This window comes from Chaetomium fimeti (assembly GCF_033439085.1).
Source record: "Chaetomium fimeti strain CBS 168.71 chromosome Unknown B0H64scaffold_4, whole genome shotgun sequence".
In the NCBI taxonomy this organism is placed as follows: Eukaryota; Fungi; Ascomycota; class Sordariomycetes; order Sordariales; family Chaetomiaceae; genus Chaetomium; species Chaetomium fimeti.
Genome location: NW_026944332.1, coordinates 1,216,057 through 1,227,616, shown reverse-complemented (window position 1 = coordinate 1,227,616; position 11,560 = coordinate 1,216,057). Strand labels below are relative to the sequence as shown.

At 57.7% G+C, this 11,560-nt stretch overlaps 5 protein-coding genes across 5 annotated transcripts; 3 read left to right on the top strand and 2 right to left on the bottom strand.

The window, feature by feature from the left end:
* Positions 1 to 20: 20 nt before the first annotated feature.
* B0H64DRAFT_441885 (armadillo-type protein) lies at positions 21 to 3,474 on the bottom strand (the record flags this gene model as incomplete). Its single annotated transcript, XM_062806600.1, has 7 exons — positions 21 to 395; positions 522 to 706; positions 763 to 2,548; positions 2,596 to 2,722; positions 2,776 to 3,117; positions 3,177 to 3,358; positions 3,430 to 3,474. 7 exons carry the CDS (start codon positions 3,472 to 3,474, stop codon positions 21 to 23), a joined length of 3,042 nt encoding a protein of 1,013 aa, XP_062659003.1.
* A 1,160-nt stretch (positions 3,475 to 4,634) lies between these two features.
* B0H64DRAFT_323045 (putative Xaa-Pro aminopeptidase P) lies at positions 4,635 to 6,661 on the top strand (the record flags this gene model as incomplete). The annotated part of the gene is made up of 4 exons (XM_062800591.1): positions 4,635 to 4,710; positions 4,764 to 5,847; positions 5,899 to 6,191; positions 6,243 to 6,661. 4 exons carry the CDS (start codon positions 4,635 to 4,637, stop codon positions 6,659 to 6,661), a joined length of 1,872 nt encoding a protein of 623 aa, XP_062659002.1.
* Positions 6,662 to 6,885: 224 nt separating this feature from the next.
* On the bottom strand, positions 6,886 to 7,567 carry B0H64DRAFT_441883 (uncharacterized protein; the record flags this gene model as incomplete). The annotated part of the gene is made up of 3 exons (XM_062806599.1): positions 6,886 to 7,038; positions 7,095 to 7,174; positions 7,276 to 7,567. The coding sequence occupies 3 exons, from the start codon at positions 7,565 to 7,567 to the stop codon at positions 6,886 to 6,888; spliced, it is 525 nt and encodes a 174-aa protein (XP_062659001.1).
* Positions 7,568 to 7,890: 323 nt separating this feature from the next.
* Positions 7,891 to 9,336, top strand: B0H64DRAFT_146846 (uncharacterized protein). Its single transcript, XM_062798366.1, has one exon. It carries the CDS (start codon positions 7,981 to 7,983, stop codon positions 9,139 to 9,141), a length of 1,161 nt encoding a protein of 386 aa, XP_062659000.1. The 5' UTR covers positions 7,891 to 7,980; the 3' UTR covers positions 9,142 to 9,336.
* B0H64DRAFT_359119 (uncharacterized protein) lies at positions 9,252 to 11,394 on the top strand (the record flags this gene model as incomplete). The annotated part of the gene is made up of 2 exons (XM_062801670.1): positions 9,252 to 10,327; positions 10,853 to 11,394. Exons 1-2 carry the CDS (start codon positions 9,532 to 9,534, stop codon positions 11,392 to 11,394), a joined length of 1,338 nt encoding a protein of 445 aa, XP_062658999.1. The 5' UTR covers positions 9,252 to 9,531.
* Between the last annotated feature and the right edge of the window lie 166 nt (positions 11,395 to 11,560).

Genomic DNA, 11,560 nt, shown 5'->3' with positions numbered 1-11,560 from the left:
AGAAGGAAAAAAGGAAAAACTCACGCAACAACCCTCCTCAAAAACGCCATCCTCTCCTCCCCGCCCACCCTCTCCGCCCCCGGAAACCCACCCCCACCACCACCAGCACCCCCCTCCCCAACCCCAACCCCATTATTATTCCCCTCCCCCTCATTCCCAGAAAACAGCGCCCCCTGCAACCAGCCCTGCGCAGCCGGATGCGTGGCGACCAGCTTCTTGAGCGGCTCGCACAGCTTGTCGAGCTCGGAGCGGGCGGCGTGGCCGCCGACGTTGCGGACGAGGGTGGCGGCGATGAGCGGGCCGAGGTGGGCCATGGCGTTGGCGATGGTGGCCTTGAGGTCGGCGGGGGCGGTGGCGATTATGGTCGGGGAGGTGGTCAGGGGGATGAAGTTGGCCTGTTTGTTTTGGGAGGGGGGGGGTTAGTTACCCTGGGGTTTGTGAAGGGAGGAGGAGGGAGGGTTAGGGGGTTGTTTTGGGGAGGGAGGGACCGGGTGGGAAGGGCAGAGCGAAGACAGGCTTACCCAGAACTCGGCTGCTGCTCCCTTGGGAAGAGGCTCGTTCCCGTCGAGGACCTTGATGGAGAAGAGGAAGAAGAATTCCAGGAGGTGGGCGTGGTGCGGGTGGAAGAGCACGTCGGGGTATTTGGACATGACTTTGTCGGTGAAGGCGATGCCGTTGAGGGAGATTTCCGTGTCGGCTTCGGGTTCTGTAGGGGGTCAGCACGCACTTGGGCTGGGAGGAGCAGGGAGGGAATCGACATACCTGGCAACGCCTGAAGGATAGAGATCACCCACGGTAAGAGCCGTGCAAGTTGCTCGGGTACGTAGGCCTTGGGACCGCGATAGAGACTGCCCACAAACGAGCAGGCTGTGCTTAGCAGAGTGCCTACCCGCGGCGTCTCAAATCGCTGCTGGACGAAGTAGTCGGTGACTACATTCGGCGGGAACACGAACGGCCCCGGCTCGGTCTCGGAGAAGCCTGCACGGAAGATGTTGCAAATGATTTCGACCACCTCGCCGCTCGTGTTAAACACTCGCTGGACTTCTACCAAAACCCGCATGATATTCTCTTGCAAGCCCGCAAGCCTGCTGTTGGCGTTCTGCGACTGTGGTTCACTGTCCAGATCGACAGGATACTCCTTGACGTCCTGCATACCCTTGGCAATGCTGGCAAGGCACCTCATTGATCTGAGGGCGATTTGTAGAGCGATTTCCTCTGTTGGGGGCGCTGATTGGGGGTTTGGCGGGTCAAGCCCCCTTAAGAAGTCCGGGTGTTGGAGGTTTAGGAGACCGGGATTTGCCTTGAGCTGGACAGCAAGCTCAAAGTCTTTTTTGAGTATGTTGTAAAGCTCCTCAAACACGCCCAGTCTCTGGTTCTCATCTTTGATGGCCTGGATGATGGATGCAATCGCAAGGACGATCCTCTCCTCGGCCAACGAGTCGAGCACTTGACTGCCGCGGACGGTCTGGTAATGGCTGATGAAGGCACCAGCCTCGCTCGTGAGAATAGAGCGGCACGAAGAGCACAGGGTAGAGATGGACCTTGCTGACGGGCCTCCGAGAACAGAGTCGCCGACGGCAGCGAAGAGCAGATTCAGAGCGTTGGGCAGATACTGAGCATTTCGCTCAAAGTATTCACAGTACCGCTCGATGAGCGCCAACCCTGTCTGGCGGAGGCGTAGAGGGATGGGGCCTTGGGCCTGGCCGAGGAGATCGAAAAAGGGAGAAGCAAAGACCTTGCTTAGTTCTTGGTCAAACCTGGCCTCGTCCGAGATACAGTCGGAGAGAGCACCAAGGCAGAAGGCCGAGGCCTCGAGCTCGGCCCAGGACTGGGCAGCAAGAGCTTGGAGGAACAAATGGGTAAAGAAAGAGACGAGGCGCATGCCTTCGAGAGTGAAAACCGACTGTAGCATATCGGTGACGTCCTTCCTAGCATCGCCGAAAGCGACACGTTCGGTCGAGTCCCACTCGGCAAAGGTCTCGGCTGGTGGCCATTGGATTTTGCGCCAGCAGTTCATCACCACGGTCTTGAGATGTTGCTCGGCGTAGGGCTTCCAGTTCTGAGACTCCTCCTCGTCCGAGTATGTGCTGTCGATCATGGTCTCGATGAAGGTAGACCAAAACTCCAGAGCGGGGACAAATATGCTATCCTCGCCGACGAGGTAGCCGTCGGCCGCAAGGAGCCCACTCAGGCTCTCCAGGAACCTCTGGGAGCGGCCATCAGTGCTGCGCATGAGATCCTGCACCTTGGCGTCCCCGTAGGCGAGAATCACTAGGCCGAACGAAATGCCGTCCTCCTCATGGTTGCCGTGGAGGGTGCGCTGGTAGTGCTCGGCAGCCCAGGGACTCTCGAAAAGGGAGGCGAGCGTGTTGTAGTGCTCGTCGGTGAAGAATGACGAGTAGTTGCCGAGGGCGTCGCTGAAAAGCTCGGCGGTTGCGTGGAAGAGATCTCCATCCGCGAAGCAGTTGATGGCAGGGCCCACGAGTTGTCTCAACGGTGCAACTAGATCCGGGATTGGGGATGCTCGCTGCGCATACAAAATCCAGGCCTGTCGCTGTTAGTTGGTGTACCAAGGCTTCGAGGGTTGGCGCTCACTTGAAAACAGCCGAGAGCCTCCCCCTGCGTCTTGAGATCGGGGCTATCCTCGGGCATGGAGAAGCCTCGGGCGAGTAGGCAAGTTACATCGGGGCCGTTCTTGACGAGGCGATCGTGTACTTGGATGCTGGTTTGATCAGCACACATCATTACCGCAGAGTACGGAAGCGGTTTACTCACAATTTAGGGGCGCTCATGTCGGTTTTGCCAACCTCTTCGACGAACGAGGTAGCGAACCATATTGCCACCTTCAGCCTCTGGGGCCCCAGCTTGCCGACAAGAATTTCGGCTGAGAGGGCATCGTCTAAGCTGTCCGCTGGGGTGCCCCGGCCTAGGTCAAGGCAGTAGATGAAGTGGCGGATGCAGTTGGGCCACAGATGGGAGAAGTGCATGAAGTAAGTAACGAGGGCGGTACACAACTTTTTGATAACAAAGTTGCCTGCTCCGTCGGATAGTGATTGGATGGTCCAGCCGATGATATTCTCCAGAAGGCCCCTTGCATCATCCTCGCTCAGACCGGAACTAGGTCGAAGTCAGTTCAATGCCTCCTCCTCAATTCCCGACGAACCATGAGTGCATACCTATCTCGGTTGAGCTTGATGATGAGTGTGAGGGCAGCATAGAACCTGATATTGTCCTCGCGGTGGGCGATCAAGCTCTGGGCCAGCTGCCATCCCTCAGGAGACCTTTGCAAACGATGCAACACCTCCTGGATTTTGGAGATTGTCTCGGGAGGGTTTCGTTGGTAGAGTGCCCGGATCAACTGCCATGTCGGGTTAGTTAAATCTGGTTTCTGATTTCACCCCCATGAGATATGAGATATAGTCTGCTTACTGCTTCGACCTCTGCGAGGCTTGTCGGTAAGGGCAACTGCTCCATCGCGTGGTTGCTCGTTTAATTCTGTTTCGTTCTCGACTGTTGGTTTGAGACTAAATGCCCTCCGATGGGATACCCCATAAAAAGAACCTACCTACCTGCTGACCACAATCCCAGAAACGCAACGTCACTCCTGGGATTTGGATTTCATGGTATGATGTGGAGTTTGCGAACTTTGCAGGTTAAATCGCTATGTTTTTGTGTGTTTTTGGAGGTTCGCACTCTCAGCGTAGTGCTCTTCACTCAGCCCTATGCGCTGTTGGTACCAGGTGAGTGGCTGTACAGATTATTGTATGTACATGCGCACGTCAGCAAGGTACTGAGCTAGGTGTGTGTGAAAGAGTCCTTTTGTTTAACGTTTGTGTTGGATCCTGCTACGCTGCCAGCAAGAGACGGACAGGGGGCTGGACCTTCGTGAGTACAAGTATCGAACTGGCGAAGTGGCAGGGCGGCAAGCTTCCATGGATGCAGCAGAGGTTGCTGCCCACATTGAAGCCCCACCATGCTGAGAAGCAGTGGTGGGGTCAAATGTGTTCATGCAGTTATCCGTGATCGTGCCTTAGTCGTCTTCCAACGGTTCCTTGACGACAGATACAACTTAGAGATGCTCGTTACCTTTATTTTAAAAACAAACGTAATTCTAGCTTTAGTGGGAAAACAAAATCAGGATGTGTAGTGACCGTCGCACCTCGCCTTAGTAGAGGAGGAACCTTACACCCGACATGGGATAACCAATCTGGAAGCTTCCCACCATCTTTTCTACTGATTAACCCGATTTGGTAGTAAAGGTAAGGCTAGCAAGACTGCCAAGCTCACAGGGCGCACCTCAACCTCGAATATCCGCCCCGCGCCTGTTGCCCGATAGTCTTCAGGTACCACCTCCCTAATTCATCCTGCGTTTACTGGCCCGGCACAACCGCCCGCTCCGCTTCGGCTCTCACTAGGGCGACATTTGGTTCGCCCCATCCCCCCATCTACCTGCACCTATGCCCCATATATGGGTGCGGCAGAGCTCGACATTATCGTCACTCCTGCGCAACCCCTCCATTTCCCTGTCACGACCCCAATCTTATCGTCCAGTATCGGCTATTCCAGCAATATTCCGAACCAAGAGAGGAATCCACACACGACCCACTCGAAGTAGAACCCCGTCTGTCGAAGAGATGGAGACAGTCAACACCACTACCCGGCTGGCCACCCTCCGGTCCTTGATGAAGGAGAACGGGGTCGATATCTATGGTATTAGCCTCCGCAACTCTTTGAACCCCAGTGACTGATCTTCGGCCACACAGTTGTGCCGTCCGAGGACAGCCACGCCTCCGAGTACATCGCCCCATGCGACGCCCGCCGCGCCTTCATCTCGGGCTTTACCGGCTCTGCGGGGACTGCCGTAGTCACACACGACAAGGCCGCCCTCGCCACCGACGGGCGATACTTCAACCAGGCCGGCAAGCAGCTGGACGGGAACTGGCACCTTCTCAAGACGGGCCTGCAAGATGTCCCTACGTGGCAGGATTGGACGGCCGAAGAGTCGGCCGGCGGCAAGACCGTGGGCGTCGATCCTTCTCTGATCTCGAGCCCCATCGCGGAGAAGCTCGACGAGAGCATAAAGAAGAGCGGCGGTGCCGGCCTGAAGGCGGTCAGTGAGAACCTGGTTGACCCGGTGTGGGGTGGTGATAGGCCTGCCCGGTCCAGCAATCCCGTCAAGCTCCTGGTCGGGAAGTACTCGGGCAAGGACACGGCTACTAAGCTTACCGAACTCCGCAAGGAGTTAGCGAAGAAAAAGGCCGCCGCCTTTGTTCTGTCGATGCTGGATGAGGTCGCATGGCTCTTCAACCTCCGCGGCAGCGACATCACCTACAACCCGGTGTTTTACTCGTACGCCATCGTGACACAGGATTCGGCGACGCTATATGTAGACGCTTCCAAGCTGGACGACGAGAGCCGAAGCTACCTGGACCAGAACAAGGTCACCATCAAGCCGTACGACACCCTGTTCGAGGATGCCAAAGCCCTGGCCAGCGCCGCCGAGGCCAAGGGGACGTCCGAGCCGCCGAATAAGTACTTTGTCTCCAACAAGGGCTCTTGGGCACTGAAGCTGGCTCTTGGGGGGGACAAGTTTGTCGACGAGGTTCGAAGCCCGGTTGGGGATGCCAAGGCCGTCAAGAACGACACAGAGCTCGAGGGCATGAGGCAGTGCCACATCCGGGACGGTGTTGCTCTCATACAGTTCTTTGCCTGGCTGGAAGACCAGCTCGTTAACAAGAAGGCGGTCCTCGACGAGGTGACGGCTGCTGATCAGCTCGAGGCGTTCCGAGGGAAGCAACAGGACTTTGTCGGGCTTTCCTTTGACACTATCTCATCCACAGGGCCCAAGTGAGTACTTTTTCCTGCAAATGTGAATTTCCGCCTACTAACATTTTCCAGTGCCGCTGTCATTCATTACAAGCCCGAGTCAGGGTCTTGCGCCATCGTCGACCCGGAGGCCATCTACCTATGCGACTCAGGGGCTCAGTTTTTGGACGGCACCACCGACGTCACCCGGACTCTCCACTTTGGCACCCCCACCCCCGAGCAGAGGAAGGCCTACACGCTCGTCCTGAAGGGCAACATCGCGCTCGACACGGCGGTTTTCCCCAAGGGCACAACCGGCTTTGCCATTGACTGCCTGGCCCGCCAATTCCTCTGGGTAAGCTCACCCTGTTTCTCCCCACCCCACCGTCTTCACTCTCCGAGCAAGCAACAAAGTACTAACACCTCCTAGAAACAAGGCCTCGACTACCGGCACGGCACGGGCCACGGCGTCGGGTCGTACCTCAACGTGCACGAGGGGCCGATCGGGATCGGCACGCGCAAGCAGTACGCCGACGTGGCGCTGGCGGCGGGCAACGTGCTGTCGATCGAGCCGGGCTTCTACGAGGACGGCGCCTACGGGATCCGCATCGAGAACCTCGCCATGGTGCGCGAGGTCAAGACGGAGCACGCCTTCGGCGACAAGCCCTTCCTCGGCTTCGAGCACGTCACCATGGTCCCCTACTGCCGCAAGCTGATTGATGAGGCTTTGTTGACCGGTGAGGAGAGGGAGTGGTTGAACAAGAGTAATGAGGAGATTCGTGAGAAGATGCGGGGGCGCTTTGATGGGGATGAGTTGACGCGGGCGTGGCTGGAGAGGGAGACGCTGCCTTTTTGAGGGGGGCGGATAGAGGGATGAGCGCGTTTTTTATGGATAGAGGGAATGGATTGATTGGGTATGACATAGCATGGCAATGGCAATGGCATTACACGGTCTATTCTTTTGATCTCTGGTCTATGCTTGGGTTTGTGCCGAGTCTGAGTGATGGGTAGGTGAGTGATGGGAGTCCGAGTGATGGGAGTTCGAGGGATAGGTCGGTAAGAGTGGGAGAAGAGAGCTAATTAGAAGGACATGAAGGCCGAGAGGGCGAACGCGATAGCGAAGGAGAGCTTGAAGGCCGTGTGCTGGTTCAGCAACGCCAGGATGCGCGACGTGCTAGCCCGCTCCTTGAGCTTGAGCGTCGAGACGAGGTCTAGCCCGTTGCGCGCGGCGACCTGGGCCGGTAGTTGTCAGTAACCAAGCCTAGGTAGGGTAAGATGACCGTACATACCTGGATAACCACCATCCCGATCCCCGCCAGCAGCACCAGCGTCTTGGAGAACACGCTCACCAACATCCCCGCGACGAACCCTACCCCGTCATATTCACATCAGCACACGCCCATCCATCCACCCAGCACCTAGGTATACGGCAATGAGAGACAAAAAAGGGGGGGGGGGGGGGTTCCCTACCGGAAAGACTGCCCCCCGAAAGCTGTTTGACCGTCTCGGCATCGAGCAGGTCCTTGCGGCCCTTGGAATCGCGCCCGCTCGAGTATGCCCGGCCCTGTGAAGGGGACGATACTGCTACGGGGACGCTGTCGAACCGCATTGGCCGCTGCTGGTGCACGGCGACCAGCCCGGTGGAGAGGCCGAGGCCGAGCGGGAGGGCCGCGTGCCGGAGTGAGATGCGCCGGAGGCCGGGGGCGGCGGCGGTTGCGGCGCTGCGGGTTAGGGTGCGGGCGAGGGTGGAGGGGGTGGCCATTTTGTTGGGTTTGGTTGGCTGTAGTTAATTGGTTCTGCTCTTTTTTCTTTCTTTCTTTTTCTTGAAGGGGTGGTTTCGGCTTCCTGCATGCGAGAGTGATGGGTGTGAGTGCTGTATGGATGGGGATGATGGGTGCATGGGAGACGGGGGCTGTATTGGTACGTACCATGTTGTGACGTAATCTGACGGCCGGCCACTTGAGAGCGCGACCGTTTCGCGTTTGAGTGCCCATCCCTGTCGCGGCTTCGATTTAATCCCTTTCCACGAACGAGGACGGGAGGGGCCCGAACGATGGATTGTTCATGTGGGCCTCCGTGGGTCTTGACGCGCCCGCATCAAAACTCGGCATATGGCTAAAAGTTTTTATCCATCGTCGCCGTCACCAACCGTAGCTGTACGGGCCGAAGAACGCGATGGATATCAACGATCTCTTGGCGCAAGACGTTTCTGGTCTCAGCGATATGTCTGATGACGAAGACATCCCCTATGAGCCGCTTGTGAACCTTGAAGGGATAGCGAAGGACGTATATGACCCGTCCAAGACGTGGCAGGAAAACGAAGGCATTCCGGATCCTGTTCCCGACCCCATTCCCGATACAGACGATGAGGACCGCGACCCTGAATTGCGAGCTACAATGCCGCGGCGCACTACCAAACGAAGCCGCCTGACATCGCGAGCACCGAGATCAGCCAACAGAGTTCAGAAAAAGAGGCCACAGAAAAAGGTTGCGGGAGCGCCGGCACGCACCAGATTGGTATTCTCTGCCGGTATGGCTGCCCGGATGATGGAACTGTTTTCTGGAGAGGTGCGCGCTGGCAATTTCGGGAACAACAAGACCGAATATCCGCGGCGGATTATGGAGCGGGTACGCAAGACGATGGAGTCCGAATACCCTGGGCACCCGTGGACCGTGACGAAGCTGGAGTACAAGCTGAGGAAAGAGGAGAACCGATATAGACTGTTGCTTGCTCTTTTGGCGATGCCAGGCGCCAAATATGACGAGCTGAGCGGCCTACCCCAGGCGCCAGAAAACGTTTGGGCGAAATTCCTTGCTGAGCACCCAGAGGGGCGATGGTTGCAAACCCAACCACTGGGCGATCGTACGGCTTATGCAGATGTCTACCATCGCTGGGTTGCAACAGGCCAGTATATCGTACCGGCGAGCGCATTGGTCGGCCGCTTCTCAGACTCCGATAGCGACATGGACTCCGACCTGGACTCCGATGACATCGACTCCGACCTGGACTCCGACGGCATCGACTCCGACCTGGACTCCGACGACATCGACTCCGACGACATCGACTCCGACGACTCATACAATAGAGAGTTGGAGGCGAGGTTAGCGCGCACGATGGCCGCAATGGCGCGCGCGATGGAGCCCGAGCCGTTTCCCGGCGCCAAAGATTGCCGGGTGGCTTGTAAGGCCGTTCAACGGGACTTTGCGGGGAAGATGACGGTCAAAGAAATGGCCGAAGTTATCAGCAAATTTGTCGACCCCAAGTGCGCAATTGCGTGGAATCGGCTATCAACAGAGGGCCAAGCCGAGCTCGCGAGGGAATGGCTGGGAAAATAATTGGGTGGATGTGGACGAGGGTACCATTTCGATGTATTTGACTGTATAACTCTGTACCTACCTAGATATTGATACATTTCACTCACTCAATTACACATGCACTTCGTACGTGCATTACATACAAAATAGGTTGTGGTTTGGTCCGTCCCGAGTTGCTGTTGAGACAGTGATGTGATGCGCCAGGGACCGTGCACTACAAAACGCGGTGGGGCCCTGGAAAGTTGTTGTCTTCGCGTCAGTCGCGTCTCGAGCTTCCTCCACCCCACACAGGAACCCTGAATTTCGCGACCATCCCCGTTTCCTCACAATTGTCCTCCCGCTGCAAACCGATCGATGCTCTAAATCCCCGCCATCTTCGAACCGCATATTATCCCACGAACACCCGACGCAATGCCTCGCCCAAAACGGTCGCGCGTCCCTGCGACGCGGCCCACTAAGGCCGTTTCCCCAGTACGCGAGGGGCCGCAGTCATCTGGAACGCCACCCATTGTGACGAAACCAATTGCCGCGCAGCCCGAAGTCCCCGGCAGCGATATTTACGATGTCAGCGATCGCGAGAAGGAGCGCACGAAACAACGACTCGCTGGGGCCGCAACGGCCGGCTCGCAGACCCGTCGTACCCGCGCGTCCCAGCACCTGGACGTGAACTCGGACCAAGCGAGGGTCCTGGAGGACTCGAGACGCAAGCGGGACGACGCGATGAACAGGTTAGATGATCTTACCTCAACCTCACGACCGGACGAAGCGGAAAACCTAGGCACCGGGCACAGTGGGCAGGCTCCAGCGGCCAGCATGCAGCCTCGGTTGACCGATGTCTCGGGTCTCGATTTGGATGACGATCTCTTCGCCAACCTCGACGATACCCTAGACGACACGGAGGAAGTGATTGAGGCGACACAGACTGGTTACCGCTCAGCAGACACGTCATCGTTTAATGTTGCGATGTTCAAACGCCGGCCGAGGCAGTCGAGCGTTGCTGGGAGAGATACTGCGCCTATCCGTCCGAGCAGTAGAGGGCAGAATACACCGAGTATTAGTCATACTCTGAATTTCGGCAACTTCAGGCGGCGCGCCCGCGAACCGAGTATTCTCGGGACCGGGCGAAAGGCTCGGACGGCGAGGTCTCTATCGCGGGCTTCGCAAGCGTCGCGGAATGCGAGTGTTCTTGGGGATGGCGACGATTCTGGTCCGGACGGCGAGTCAACACCACTTGAGAAGACGAGGAGGCAAACGCGCGCGTCGCTTGCAGCAAGCCCCTCAAGGGTGGTCTCGCCAGTTTCGCCCTCGCGTAAGAGGAAATCCCTGGAAAGCCACGAGGATGGTCGAGAAAAGCGAGCGGCGGTGGAGGCCGATTCGGAAGAGCTGGAGGCGGAAGAGGTTTATCAGTCAATTGAAATTGAAGTCGAGCGGACTCCCAGCCCACCACGCGGCCGCGGTCGCGAGCGGGAGCAGGAGCGCTTCTCGACACCGGTCCAAGAGGACGATCCCGACATGGCGCCTCCTATGAGCAGCTCCTCAGAAAGCAACAGTCCAGCTGCCTGGCCCTCACTGGACACACTAGCACACCGCACCTACACGCGCAGACCGCCGGCAAGAGCACTGAAGACACCAGAACCGCTCGACTCCGGCTCGGAACTTTCCTCTCCCCCATCACTCACCCATTCACCAAACTACAACGCGCCAACCAAGGCGGTCCCAAAGAAGAAAGCAGCCCCCCCACAGAAAAAGGTCACGACGGCGGATCTAACCTCTCTCCTCCCTCGCCGGCGACACAAGACGTCGAATCGCGACAATGACAGAAACGACCCCTTCGACCTGGACGCCTCAGAAGATGAGCGCTACAACGCGGCTGGCAATGGCGCGGATGAGAGCTCTGACGTCGACTCGCGGGCTACGCGGCGGAGGAAAGGCCAACGGCCCCTCGCCAAATCGACTTCCAACGGGAAGGGCAAGCAGGCCGAAGCCGGGAACGCCGCCAGCAAGAGGCGTGCTGTGAGGACGTATGGGTCGATGAACGAGAACAAGGAGAATAACGAAGCCGCCGAGGAGGAGATTGTGGTTGCCAGTGGGGACGAGGAACTCGACGAGGAGGACGAGGCGGAGCTCCCTGTGGCGGAAACGAGCCAGATGATGGTGGAGCGGGTTGGGGAGGAGTTGCAGAAAGCGGCGAAGAAGTTCAAAGAGGTGGATAAGTGGGAACTCTCGTTTGAGCAAGCGACGCAGAGCTCGTCACCGGGCCCGTTTGCTCGGTGAGACATCACAATGGCGGGTGTTTGGTTTTTGTGTGTGTTGAGTTCCCCGATACGATTTGGCTTGCCTGGCTAGGATTCCTATATCCGGTTTTCTTGTCGAGGACGTGGATAGTAACGGATTGTTTTGAGGTTGCAGTTTGGAAGGACTTGCACTGGATACCAGCGTT

What these genes read in the sequence shown, in the direction of transcription:
- B0H64DRAFT_146846 (XM_062798366.1), top strand. Translation starts at nt 7,981, where the DNA reads ATGGATATCAACGATCTCTTGGCGCAAGACGTTTCTGGTCTCAGCGAT.